General features: G+C 39.6%; 1 protein-coding gene across 5 annotated transcripts in view; it reads left to right on the forward strand.

Moving 5' to 3' along the window:
- nAChRalpha6 (nicotinic acetylcholine receptor alpha6) overlaps positions 1–14615 on the forward strand; it is a 237092-nt gene that overhangs the window by 153257 nt on the left and 69220 nt on the right. For 3 of the 5 annotated variants that reach the window (XM_086993871.1, XM_086993873.1, XM_086993874.1), the window contains exon 3: positions 10404–10448. In XM_086993871.1, the coding sequence (XP_086849997.1) occupies positions 10404–10448 (45 nt within the window). Of the gene's footprint in view, positions 1–3702; positions 3748–10403; positions 10449–14615 lie in introns of all 5 variants that reach the window. The other 2 variants (XM_086993872.1, XM_086993875.1) reach the window with 1 other exon arrangement.

The following is a 14615-nucleotide window of genomic DNA, read 5'->3' on the forward strand; positions in this document are numbered from 1 at the left end:
ACAGAGCAAATACGTTTGTTCACTATGCCGCCATTGCCGTTAGAGAAGCGGCCGAGCGCGCTTCTCAATCAAAATTTGATGCTCTCTATTGCGTTAGTGTCAACTATTACCGCCGTCTTTTTAACCAGTTGTAAGACCACCTGAACAGCTAAGACATCAGCTGTGTGTATGTCAAGAGTGATATGCGTCCAGCTGCGGCGCTATGCGTTTGATGAAAGCCAGTAATAACGCCCAGGAACGACGGTATGGCCGGATCCAAGCTTCCTGTATACCGTGGCTCGAGTAGCACTCATAGATAGAACATAATAATGTAGTATACGTGTAATTTCGCTGATGCTTTACGAGAGACAATACAGGCAGGTTTAGTGAGAGTAACTTGTCCCCTTGATAGTTTAGTGGCTAACGCATCTGCTTACTAATTTTAAGGGACACGTTGCGGTCTAGGTCCGAATCCGGGCATAAACACACACCGCTTCGTGCTGGGAGCCAGCCAGCCAGCCAGTCAGTCAGTCAGCCAGCCAGCAATAGGACAGAATGTCTAACGGCGATATTAGACGAACAGTTCGAAACACAGGGAAAGAGCGCCTTGGAAGCTGTCAGCAGCATCGAAACAAGCCAAATAGGCACCCGAACGATTAGGACAGGAGATGATGATACCAATATGGAAACGATGTAGTAAACATGCGTATAAACACTATTCGAAGCCCCATGCAGTCTAAACTTTAACTACTATATAAGTGAGTTAAACTATCCGATAATATTTGGCAAGGCCAACATTTATATTTTCACTGTAGAATATCCATTAACTAGTAGAATTTCGGGCATGCGTTAACTTCAATTATCCGATTTATTTATTTATTAGGCGATTTAGAAGGGAGGTTAACCCCACAAACTTACCTGGCATTATAGTGATGCAGGTATCCAGCAGTCAGCATTCGCTCTCCTTGTCCTAAGAGGCCATCCCCAAAGCCTTAAAGCGATGTGTATTTTCTAAGTCATTACACGGCAAACGAATATTTATTTTTTTGTGATTAGTCAACCAATAGACGTTTTTCAAGCAAGCGGCAGGATAATATATGAAAAAATACATAGTTACAAGGCATGTTTTTGCAGATCGAATAACATTAACTGCTTCAAACACATTATGTACCATTGTGTACTGTTATTACCGAACAAATTTAGCCACTCCATTTGTTTGGCCGACTTCTATATCATTCGCTGTTTATACGTTATAAAATACATATATGAAACGGTAGGGTAAAAAACGGGATCGTAGTTTTAAACAATGGCTATATTATGGCTACAAGCTTAATGGCCTGGGAATCTGATTAAGACACCCGATAGCTTCACTATCCGATCTCCGTCCACTGAAAGTTGGTCGCCAATGGAATCATAGTGATGATGGGGAACTTTATCGGCCCTGCGGCCCAGTTCTGCACACGTTTTTGTGCAGCACCACCCCCTCTCCTGACTCATACCCCTAGGGTTCGACCCAGCTGCCAGACGCGCGCTCTGCCAACGATTTTAGCGTACCGAATGCACTGCAATCGGCTGGCCTATAACGTGGCTTATAGCCGAAGTCGGAGAAGCATCTCCCTGAATGTCATTTACTCCCCGATGTCGGCTTCAACCCCGGTGTCGTCGAAATTCCGACGCAAAAGGATTTATCGATTATAATTAGGTTTTTTAGGCTCAGTCATGACTACGATACGCTTAATCGGATCAGATTAAATCATAGGTGCGGACAACCGTAATGCTAGGAAGCTCGCAATGCATGAAGACTGTCCAGTAAAAGCAGGGCCGACGGAATCAACCATGGCGGTGGCCATCGTCTCGTTTACGTTGCGTGTCATGAAAGGCACCATCAGACGCAGGACACTTGGTGAGGCTGCGCGGAGAATATCGGGTCAATCAACACTGAACTATGCTTGCTGTAAAATTTGTTAGGAGAGAATGAGCAGGAATTACGAGTGCTTGCTACAGTCATTATGTGCTCATACTGTTGTTAGTTGAATTATGGTCATCGTGGCAACTTAACCGATGGAGTAGGTAGATCCTATTTGGTCGTAACGGAATGAACATTGATGCTCGTTTTTCGCAAAACTCCATTTTTGACTTCATCTCGTCAATATAGCCGCTCGCGATATGTAACTTTTTAACAAAATACCACATTGGCTTCTATGTTTCATTGAACAATAAAACTTCAGACCGGCTGGTAACGTACTTCGAAAATAGCCAAACAGGAACGCATAGTTAGTTATAAGAAGTTTCACTGCGTTGAATGTATGTTCGTCAATAATAGCAGACTACCGATTGAGTGACTTGTTACTTCGCCTTCGCGGCCGACAAGGAATCCCATCGCCGTAACACGTTTTGCGCTACATCCGTTAAATGGTGTATCACAAAATGTAACGAACATATCGGATCAGGCAGAAAGCGCTTTGGTCAGACACCTTTAATGGCGAACTAAAGCCACAAATAAAGATCCTAATTAGCTTGTAAAACCTATTAACTAAAACTAGTTAACTTTAAAGCTATCGTTTTGTTGATATTGTCCAAACGTTAAAAAAAAACGTTACTTGATTTTTTTCGTGTCAATAACACCAGACTAAATAGGCCGATCAATAGTTTGCTGTCGGATAGAAAAAGCTTTCGAAGGATCAAGGCTGTTTCGGATACGTTGTTGATTTAGGGTACGTTCACTTGTTTGAAATAGCTTATATACGGTAAAAGCCCAAACTGCTAGTGTTAGAGTACTGCCACAAGCGACTGCTATTGACGCTGACTGGTTCCAGCCACTGATACACTTTTAGCTGCAAAAACGCCGGTATCTTGCCTGACGACTAGAGTGTGCCCACGTTATTTTCGAGATTTGTACAAACATTTCAATTATTTCTTATAAGACTAAGGTCTATCATTGAAAAACGTTTTTCAGATGGCCATGCTCGTATCAGACGGGCCGTTCTGATCCGTTGATCGACCGGATCAGTTCTTGCGATTTTTTGTTACAAGGACGCCAACTGTGAATATATTTTCGGTTTTGTTGATCTTTATAATGCATATATAGTGGTTACATTAATAACTAAGTCATAGTTCTCCACACGAAATTTGCACCCGTGTAAAACGGTTTGTAGGTACATGCTTTTCAATTCTCTCCAAATCAACATCGTCAATAGCAAAGATAGGTACGTTTCTTCCGTCTACCTCATATTAGGCTTGGTCTGCGTTGAGCAACGAAAATGGTTATGGACCAAGATGACCGGCATAGTATAGACTAGTTGATGATTAATGGCCGGCAGACTACCATTCCATTAGAAATGTCGCTGAATTCTGTCGTACACTTTTACCTAGAGAGTGTACCCACCATATATTTTTAAATAATTATTGTTAGAAACAACAGACACGTATATAGTTTATATACATATCTATATATAGCGTACTATACATTGTTTACTATATATATATATATATATATATATATAGTAAACAGTAGTATATAGTACATATAGTAAAATGTGTGTGTGTGTGTGTGTGTGTGTAGAATAACAGAATTAATTTGAACAGAGCAATCAAATAGAGAAGCAATACCAATTATAAAGGGAACATTGACAAAAACTAATTCTTCCCGAAGATAATAACAGTAATTTACTGGCCTCTAACACGTTGGCGCTGTATCTTTCTATTCGCTGTGTGTCTTTAAAGGATGAAAAGAACCAGGTTATAACGAGCAACCTTTGGTTAAAGATGGTAAGCGGTTAGCTTCACTATATTGTCGCCTGCCTAATTATCAAATGAAAGTTGTTACAAACGCCTGTCTACAAGCAACTGTCTAATATGTTAGTCGTCTAGTTCCTCATCGATTCGATAAAAACGAAAGCACAAGGTTGTTGAGCGCATAATTTGATATAATTTTAATACAAATACGGTTATGGACCGATTAGCCGGCATCACCGTATTAAATTCGTGTCCAATTCCCGCTGTGTAGAACTAAACTTAAATTGACTGGCCGGGTGCCAATCCTACGCAACTAAATAAAACCAAAAGTCGTAATATTGCTGTTGGAACGAACACTAAACGTTTTTACTATCCTTCTTAGAGATTCCTGTTCCTTTTAAATTAAATGTATGTCTATTCGTAGCATTCACATGTGGCCGTTAGAGAATTCGTTTTCCTCGGTGTCGGACAAACCCATTGCCAGTGTCACTCTCTGGTCTATTTTTCTCTATCTTTCCCTAGTCAGCCTGTAAACATGCATTCTATATTGTATTATACTTAATACATCCGTAACTAAAACGAACGCAAGCGTCTTTCCTTCGGTTTTTTCCTCTAAATTTTTCATTAAAAACTCTTAAATGTTGCATATTGATCATATATATATATATATGTACACTCGTGTGTTTGTGTGTATGGATAGCGATCGAAACAGATTACAATTGGCCAAACGTATTTCTACAATGTTTTGAAAAATTGTGCGAAAAAGCGTAGTAGTTACATCGTCCTTGTGATGCCCCTGAACACTGCGTCGGACCAAATCAAAAAGCATGGATATAATTATGTTGGTTACGCAAATAATTATGTACAGGGTGATACAGTGGGCTTACAGTTAGGAACGACGTAAGTTTAAAGTTAGAAATTAATATCGTGCTTGCAATTTGCAAAAAGCAGTTGGAATCTGCAGTATCTGATTAACGTCCTTCTAAGTTAAAGGCTTATTTTTCTTGGTAAAATCTTGCGTCATACTCTACTCTAAGTCTACCTTGGTTCGACCCTGTACGTCGAAACAAGTCAGTCGTGTCCGTAAAGGACTCTGGAAACTGACCAACAAAATTATCGTGCTCTTATTGTCGATCAGCATTTTTCATACCTTTAATTTGCGTACGTAAAATCGAAGAGAGCCAATAACAGGACAGGAACGCACATTCGCAAACCCTTCGAGGCACTTGCACGTTTTGCACGACATGTACGTAAATGTTGAATCTAAACATTTCTGCGAAACGCCTTTACATCGAGTCATCTTCTGGCATGATTCGATCGACAAGGGAAGCCAGAAAGCGAAATCGTTCTTTTCGTTTAATGACGTTAATATTTAATAGTAAATCCTTTTGTGTGTGCTTTTTTTTTACTATAGGATACACTATCTTTTCGAAATGGTCGAGTCTCTGTGAATAACGTTCGACTAGTTTACATGTATGTCTTTTGTTCGTTCGGGGTCAGAGCGAGGGAAGACTACCCCATCCTATACATTAATTGCTATTATATACTTATCTCCGTTGAAAAATATTGTTTTCGATACTATTTGCAGTGCACTTGTTTTTGTCATGTTTTTTTTTTAATAATTATTTCATGTATATCGATAGAGATGCGTGCAAATGCGTTCGTTGACAGATTCTCTGCTTGGTTAGCTTCCATGTTGGAATCTTGACGAAACCCAGTAAATATGCTTATCTATGAGATTGAGTTGGAAGCCAATTTAAGATCAGTTTAAGTTTGTAACCTATTGTGAGATTCGAGCGTAACAGCATGTGTTGAAACTTAGGAGATATCTATTCAATTCTATTTAACGTACCGAGTTTTACGAGTGACTACTCTGATTACCTTACGGATTTCGCTGTGCTTGTCAGAGAGTCGATCGATCAGCGATCCAACGGACGCACTTGTAAACACTAAATACGTGAATTAATATAAACTTTATATATATATATATATATATATATATATATATATATATATATAGTTATATTAATTATTAGTGACATTGTTGGTTATGCTAATGATATGACGTTATATAGGACCCCCTCTCCTGAAGGCCCGTGTCCTACTAAATTTCCGTTTGTTAGCGAAGCCTTTCTGGCTGACAAGTTTAAACGCGGCTATTTTACAGTGATAAGGAAACAATCAAGTTTCGATCTCTCTATCTGAGGTAAATCTACCTGTTTTTTTTTTGTTTTTCCTTTACCTTCTACTCGAAGCAAGTAGTATATGCTTAGTTCTATCCGAGTAAAAGTTCTATTAATTGATTATTAGAGATTACATTGAATGTTTCCATAGTTCCATTTTCGTTTATTGGCCAAATATGTTCACAATAATACAAGGTACCTACGATGGCTATTAACGTAGCAACATATATTCCATATGGCTAAAAACGTTCCTTAAAGAAAAATAATATATAGGTATATCGTAAGTAATAAATAAATTCTAATTTGTCTTTAGAGTGGTCTATTGTCTCTAGCAATACGAGTGACTTATAATATTTATAATTGTTTTCTAATAGTGACAAAAATGGCAGTAACAGCATACTTCTCTAGAATTTTCTAATAACAGACCGGAACTTAAGTATGGTTACTCTCTATGTATGTAGCCCTCATAAACCGCGTTGATGTTTTAGACTTAACTACAGACTAGAAGGATCTAAGGTCTAAAAAATAATGTTTCTGTAATTGCAATAAACTCACACCTTACGGAGGCTACGACCTAGGTGAAATCACCCTAGCTTTGAAAGGAACGAATAATCAAATAGCCATTAAAAAACGAATAGCTAAAATTTATATTTAGACACTTCATTATTTTTATCAAAACGACATAATACCATATCTCGTATGCATTCTCCTGCGCCAATATAAACTACGTTCTTCATAAATTGGTTAAACTTGACACAGCAGTGATAAGTGACCACGGTTGAAGAAGCCTCGATGAGGTTGCGTACGTTGACACGCGTCATCGCGAATAGAGAGACGATGACTAATGCGGGAACAATATAGCTGCAATATTTTTCAAGCCGTCTTGGTCAAGCATACAAATCAATGTCATTAATCCAGGTAGCTCGTTCCAATGGCTAAGTGAAATGAAGCTGAGATATAATCGTTGTTGTAGCCGCACCATAGTTTCACCAGTCTCGTTCGAGTTCAATCTGCCTTATGTGTTCTTGTAACGACTTTGACAAAAAGAAACATGCCTTCCCTGCGTACTCCTCGAAGCCTTATATATACTGCCTACTATAGCCTTATATATATATATACTTCAGATAGATAACAAGACGCTATTTGCCAGGTAAAACTCATTCTTTCCTAAAGTATGCCCTTTTTCTGGAAGATTTCCAGTAGCTCTTAATGGCCGCCATCATTCGTTCGTATTCGACAGTGGACCTACGACTGTCGTTCCTGCTCGTTTGTTTATTAGGCTAATATAACTATTTAAGTACTGCCAGAGCAGTGCGTCTTCTTCTCTAAGGACAAACACTGAGACTGGGACTGCATTTCAATGCGCCAAAAATTACTGTTACTAGGATTGTTGTATACAACACAGAGACAGTACAGTAGAAGGCCGAAGGCGGAACACTGAAAGAAGCCGAGAAACCCAATTCTCAATCCGTTCCCCGGGCTCAGTCAGCACGCTCAGCCAGTGCCGCTGAATGACCAAGTAACGTCCGAGCGTCTGAGACGAACGAAATCGCTAGGAAAGCTATCGGTCCATGATCAGTTTTACGGTAACAATATTTGTTCCCTAATGAATAAAAAGTGTCTACCACATGATATGAAATCTTGATTGCCCTATTTCTCTCGTTTTGGCCTAAAAAACTCTTATCTTGATGCAGTGATATCAATGTAGTTCTGAATTTTTTTCATAAAAATGAGAAAGCCCGTACGCTGTTTTCCGTTCAGGAAGCCAAAACACGTTTAAACTTCTTTCTGACAACATGATCTGTAATTATTATTGCAGTTGCTGCCTCTTTACTACAACTGAGTTCTTAAAAGAGCATTGACTAAGTGAGACCTCTCATACCCATTTACAGTACATGTTGAAAATCCGTGAGGAGATCGAAAGTAAACGTGACGCACTCGGTTTCCATGGCATTCAGCTATTTGAACGCCTTTCAGTGGGCGTTCCTGCCCCGAAGCGCATGTCAGCTCCTGGTTTTGCACGATCCAATAAAGAAGAAAGACCGAAAAACTTCGGACATAAACATAGGAGAAAGCAATTAAATTATTGTAATATAGACGTGAATTTCCTCCTTTTTAGTGTTTCCTACTTGCGACGGCTTGGAACAAATGGTCATAAATGTCGTTGCAACTGGAAATATCTTCCCACCATTGAAACGGGTAACACAAAGGCCCGTATTCTGGTTAGTGGACATTTTGAAGATACTTATTGAAGGGGCACACATGCATACTCCGAATTTTTCGACGAGCCTCGCTTTATCGTAATCCGCTTAACCCCTGGTTGAATGTGCAAGTGTACACATATTGCACAAATGGTGAAACACAACCCGGTACAATGCCCATATTGGCTTTCCACGAACAGATTATCAATATCAGTCATGTCCCCCGTTCAATTTATATTTGCCCTAGACTTCATATGTGACGTTTTTCTGTCCTAAAACTTGTAGCATCTTATGCTATAGGTTGTTCGTAGCACGTTGCTCTTGCATTGTTTCCCAAACCAAGATGAAAATAAAGATATCCGGATCTGTTTCCGGTCCTTACTGAAGGTAGTCATATCATAGCATCAATATATCGATCAACGGAACTCCAGAGCTATTTGTCATTCAGACACCATAACGCAGTTGCCCAGATTACTTGCCACTACATTGTATCGTCGCCTCCTTGCGCTATGCTCCTGGAACTCTCTCTGATATGCCTAGTTTAGAGAAGACTAGGTGACAAGATAATCTCTTCTCGGTGGCTGGGCGGCATATGATGTTGATAATGGCGCTGTCGCGGCGATGATGATAAGATGAGCAGCGTTACATTCTCTGCTAGTATTGCTGGTTAATTGCTTGATGGTTAGTGTACTGCTTATATACTGTGTGTAGCCACTTGATGCCTACAGGTTAGGGTAACGTGACCCAGGCAGTCTCAACGGCGTCCCACATTGTTGCCAGCTCAAGGGACAGTAACAAGGAAGTAAAATAATAATCATGGTAATGGCACATTTTATAAATAACATTCCAGCTACGATAGCAGCAAAGGTGACGACAACAGCGGCACTTGTTATTTCGCTTATTCGATTACGGGCTGAGAACAAAGGAAAAGGCCAGACATAGTATCACTGCTAGACCAAGACTCAGAGTCGGCTGCTCTAGGAGAACCGTCATTATATAGTGTGAGCCACGTGCGGAACAGTGGATGTCTGCGGCTGGCTGGCTGGCTGGCATGCCCGTTGTTTACTAAATGCTGAAAGCTAGCGGATTTGCGATACCACTAGTGTTATAGTAGTGGTAAAGTAATTTGCGTCGTAATATACCGGCGAATATGCCCACCAGAGAATTAAAGTGGAGACATTGAGGTAGGGTACGTAGAGAATTTCGGCGGTTTCTCCCAGAGCAAATACGCTTTGGTCCTCCTGATGATTGTCATTTGTTGTTTTGCGCATGGCGCCGCGCACTCAATGAAATACGACGCTAGTATGGGAAAATGGAAAACGAAGAAAGAATGGATATTGGGATACAATGTTCCCGTGATGGCTTACTGGGAACCGTACTTGCTTTCTAATCTTTAGAAGGCGTTGTAGTCTAGGTTCGAACTTGGGCATAGACAGACTTCGTTTTACGCTGAGGGCCAGCCAGCGGTCTGATGAAATGCCTAACGGCGATACCAGACGGAAGACTCGAAACATAGATGACACAATGTTAGATCCAGCGTCGTTATGCGCATTAAGTAGGAGCTATTATTATAATTAGAAAGAGTGGAAATGCAGCTTTTAAGCTTGACAAACCTATTTAACCTGATAGGAAACTGCCGGATTTTCCACAGACCACGCTGTTGCTACAATTATTTTGTTTTTCTTTTTGTAATATACTAGGCCAAGAAAGCAATTCACTTTATAAAAGTAAGTTGCATATTAAATTGGCTAACGTGAGTCAGGGAATCATCAGCCAATAACAGAAAGGTATCTGCACTACTCAAGCTTTCGCTATTGTTTCTCAATTTTCAGCTCGCTTTATAAAATCCACTTAGAAATAAACTTTTTAGCACTTGTAACTTTTACCGATGTATCAAAGGGCACATTAGTTACTGCATATAATAAGCCGCTTGCAACTTTGTACCATGACGCAAATTAGCTTAGGTTCCATTTCCTGTTAAAACAATAACTCAATGACCTAGCGCAGATATATATATGAGACGTAAGTTGATACAGTTTATTAACGAGTGATCGGTTCAAGGCAAAATAAAGGACAATTCGTAGATCAATTTTTCGTGACTGATTTTTCACCGTAACTATCATTACATTTGATTGTTGATTAATGAAGTCGACAAACGGACATGGATCTAGTCTAGTTTTCCTCGTTATTTTTTTTGGACGCTTTTTACCAGAGATCGAAGCTCATAAACGCATTGTACACACTCATACTAAACTTAATGTGTCTCTCTTTTTTGATTGTTCTTCCGTTGTTTGGGCTCTGCTAGGACGAAAAGAATCAGCTAATAGTAACTAACCTATGGTTAAAATTGGTAAGTTAAGCTTACAAACTACGTCATAACGACAATAAGTCATCATAAATTTCATAAACTAGCCAACATTCAACGCTTCATCTCCATCAACAGTTGGTCGTTTAATATGTAGGATAGTTATGTGCGTTATGCCTAGGTTTAGCTGTAGGAAATTTTCGCTTGTAAGGCGGACCAAGTAGATTAGCGACTCGAATGGGTTGAGTCGTTCCTTTGACACCTGCCATGAGTAAGTAGTTTCCATTGTATTTACCTTTACCTCTATTTGAACAACTTTCGTTTACCTTTACTTCCGGTATGTTTCACTTTGGTTTTAAACTAACATTCGTTATCTTTCTTCTATCTCTCCGTTTCTCATATACACACAAACACACACACACACACCTTATTGCGCTATTCTGTGTTTTTTTTCCTGGATTGCCTTCAGCTATTCATGTATTCTAACCTCTCCCTGTAACCTCTTCACCACCTCATTAACATCCCCCTTTTGAATTCCTGCGCAGTTCTCAAAATAATGCCGAGAACCACAATAGTGGCGGAGACGATCGTGATCCTTACGATCATAAAAATTATGGTCATAATAACCGCTTGATTCGGCCTTTCGGTCTCCAACACAACCGGATGACGATAAGATACGCACCCTAAAATTCGATTTACTTTTTGCATAAAATGGCATGAACGCCTTCTGCCGCTGGTTAGTCAGCTGGTCAGATAAAAACTAGATTTCATTTAAAATCCCTTTGCTTCATCTGCACCGACAGGATTCACCCGACGTTATTCCTTCCCTTTCTGCATACAATATATGTCTTCCTGACCTCCCTATCTTCTATCATGTTAAGCCTCCTTTCGACGAGAGCAGTCATAAGAGTTCAGACGGATAGCCCATGCTATTATCAGTTGATTTGGCCTATTTATCAGAGTGCTGAATTTGTCAATGTGATGGTACGTACCGACAGTAACACTATTTTGATCGTTTGGTGAGCACGAGCATGCTGACACTATATCTAGGCGTGTAATGTTATAACTATTATGCTTTTAACAGAGAATTTATTTTAATAGGAGGTGTTACATAATATAGATCTGTGGTCGTCAACTGTCTTCTACGGTTCACATTGTTTTTATCATATGTGACTCTTCACAGCACTGATTTCTGCCCCTTTAATAAATTAATTGATGATGATGGCACACAGTAACAAAGAGTGCTGCTTGTTACACTATTCAACCCGTGAATACATACTAACAGTCATGTGTTGGTAATAATTGATTTCGGTATTTGATGGCGACGGATTAAACCATCACGAAGGAGTCAGTCACCTCATGTAGCAATGGTTTGCCCTGATTTTTAGGCCCGTTCGATATGTATACGTATTTCTGCAATTTGCAATCAGCTGTTACATACCGCTCTTACACTTGATTTGGCACATTTTTGTCACAACAAGTTCGCCTTTCGTTAGATATGTATATGATTCCGCATTCACTGAGACATTATATAATGATTTCTAAAAGAAATGGGTCGTTAGTTGGGCTAGCATTTTTTTAAAGGTTTTAGCATCCATAATAATTTTTTAAAAACAATATATGCGCGAGGGATATATATGTAGCATCTAAGCAGCTCGTCGAAAGTAGGTAAATAAACTGATGTCGTGAAGGCGTCCCGACATCGCCATCAGCGACGATCCGGCAACCGTTGACGTAACGCTTACACGAAGCTTCGTTGCGCGGCCGATTCAGTGTCGTTGCTCGAAGCGTTCTGTCGTTCGTTTCTTGGGCGACATATGTCTATCACATAAATGCTTGAGGCGGATTAGATCTTCGACCATCTTTTGAACCAGCAAATGTATGTGAATATGGTCTTTGATGAGCTCATGCTACATAAATATTTCGAACATCTAGGGATTTATAATTCAGTCTAAACCTAGATCATAAAAAGGAGCTAAAATGTTTCGAATGGAATTGATTTTAGTAAATATCTCTTATCGGGAACGCTCTAGCCCGTTTTAATAATTCTGTTAATTCAAGACAACATACTGAAAATGGTACGCTGACTGTTTGCAGAATTTTTGAATTTGGAAGTTCTTGCGTTAGCTTATCTTACTTCGTTGGTATTTCAGCGAACATTCTCAGATATACTATATTTTAGCGTAAACACCTATAGGTATCACCTTCCTCTATTCACTGCGTATATACACAAATATTATTCAAAGATAAATAGCCTTATAATAATCTTTTTTTTTTTCTTCTTTTCGTTCGGTTGACGTTTCCTTGTTGATCAATTGATGTCCTTCGATAACAAGATGCTTATTTCTGTCTCTCTTATTGTGGTTATTTGGTTTGCTAACCGTTGCCATACTATCGTTGGGCTCAAGTTTTTTCCAACTAATTTGGTCTATTTTACATAAGTTAACTTTCCTTTAGTCGAACGCATAATATTGTCCTCACTTTCTTCTCTTTTTGTGAAAATGTTACTTACCTCACAGTGACCTCAAAATTTCCTTGCATGCCTTATTGGATAGGTATAAACATAATAACATATTCTAGTACAAGTACATCATGTTCATGTCTCTACAGTACAAAAACGGTACGCGTATCGTACTTACTTAAAATCAAGGTTAAACTGGGTCGTCTAAACGAATAAATGCACGAATCGGTATTTGGAAGCGTCCCTGATCGGGGCGAGGATTATGCCCTCGTACGCATGCTGTTAGTGCTCTGTTCTGTTCTTTGTAAATATTCGAAATTTGTCTGGCTCGCAGTTGTTGCTTTATTCTTTGCCCATTCCAGATCCGATCTCTGCTTGAGACTCTATCCTCAATTGTTAACTCAAACGGAACCATGTTTCCTTCTTTGACCATAAAGTAACATACTGAGGTCAGCAACGCACACTTCGTTCTAGCGCCAAAGCTATTATTACTTTATAGTTTAGTAGCAAACGACAAAATGTTTGTTCTATTGTGATGGTTCTTGGTCGTTGTTTGGCTCCTGCCTACTATCTGCAGCTAACGGGAATAGCTTGATGTTTCAATATAATTGTTAGGTATACATATGTTTAGGTCGTAGGTTGGTCGTGGCCGATGTCGTTACCGTCGTTTCACCAACTGTACAAGTTCTTCATTTGTAACCGGTCACTGATACATAAGTGTTGAGCGACTAAATAATATACATAGCATGACGCGTATCTGGTAATGTTATCAATGGCCTTAAAAGGAAAACAATATTGAACAATTGTTTTTCAAAGTTTATATGATTCAATGTTTTGCACCAATGGAAGAGCGTAACTTTATTGCTAACTTTCCCTAAATGTACTACACTGAAACGCAACCAAGATACAGTGTAATTAAGTTGAATGATGGCAGTACAGGTGCAACAGTGGTGCTACCTAGAAAATGACGCCATGTTACATTCAGTGTTCATTACGATTGAACTCGTGACCATTCATTCCTGTTTCACGATAAGGACCGTCGACCTCTGTTCTATTGTTTACGATTGATGACGCGAAACAATTACGCACCTATATATAATGTGGCGTGGCTTTCATTAAAACGTACCTATTAAAATGAGTAACAATTAGGAAAAAAATGTTGTGAAAGGCATTCGGCGATAGCATAGTGATAACGTCACCGCTTACCGTTTTGTAGGACTAGGTTTTATATTGTGCACTATCTAAAACGGAAATACTTGAGACTAGGCTGCTTATACCCGAGTAAATGAATTACAAAGCATCATCGCTCGTGTAGAGATTAAATTGGCTATGTAAAAAGCAAATAAAAACTGAATTTAGTGGAAAAACAGAAGAAACTTGGTCGCATGTACCGTACGGCAAACAGCTCGTTGTGTACCCAGACCCATTCATCTATCTATCTATTTGCATGATCACACACGTTTGCGGTCTATTATATCGTAAGCTGTGACAAGTGGTCCGCGCTTTATCCTAACCTCCCGCAATTATTCCTTTTAGCCCACAGCGATAGCCCATGCCACACTTTTTTCTAGCCCTGACAACGCATATAGCGCAGGGACTGTGCAAAGGAAAGGCAGTTATTACGGGTGGTGCGAGAACACCATTAGGCCGCCTGCCGTTGTGCCAATGAACCGGTCTTTTCCATTCTCCGTCACTGACATGGTGCTCAGGCAGGCATCGCCTTCTATGCCCCCCTAACACCCTCACTGACG

The sequence above is a fragment of the Varroa destructor genome, unplaced genomic scaffold, assembly GCF_002443255.2.
Source record: "Varroa destructor unplaced genomic scaffold, Vdes_3.0 BEIS01000006.1, whole genome shotgun sequence".
Lineage (NCBI taxonomy): Eukaryota > Metazoa > Arthropoda > Arachnida > Mesostigmata > Varroidae > Varroa > Varroa destructor.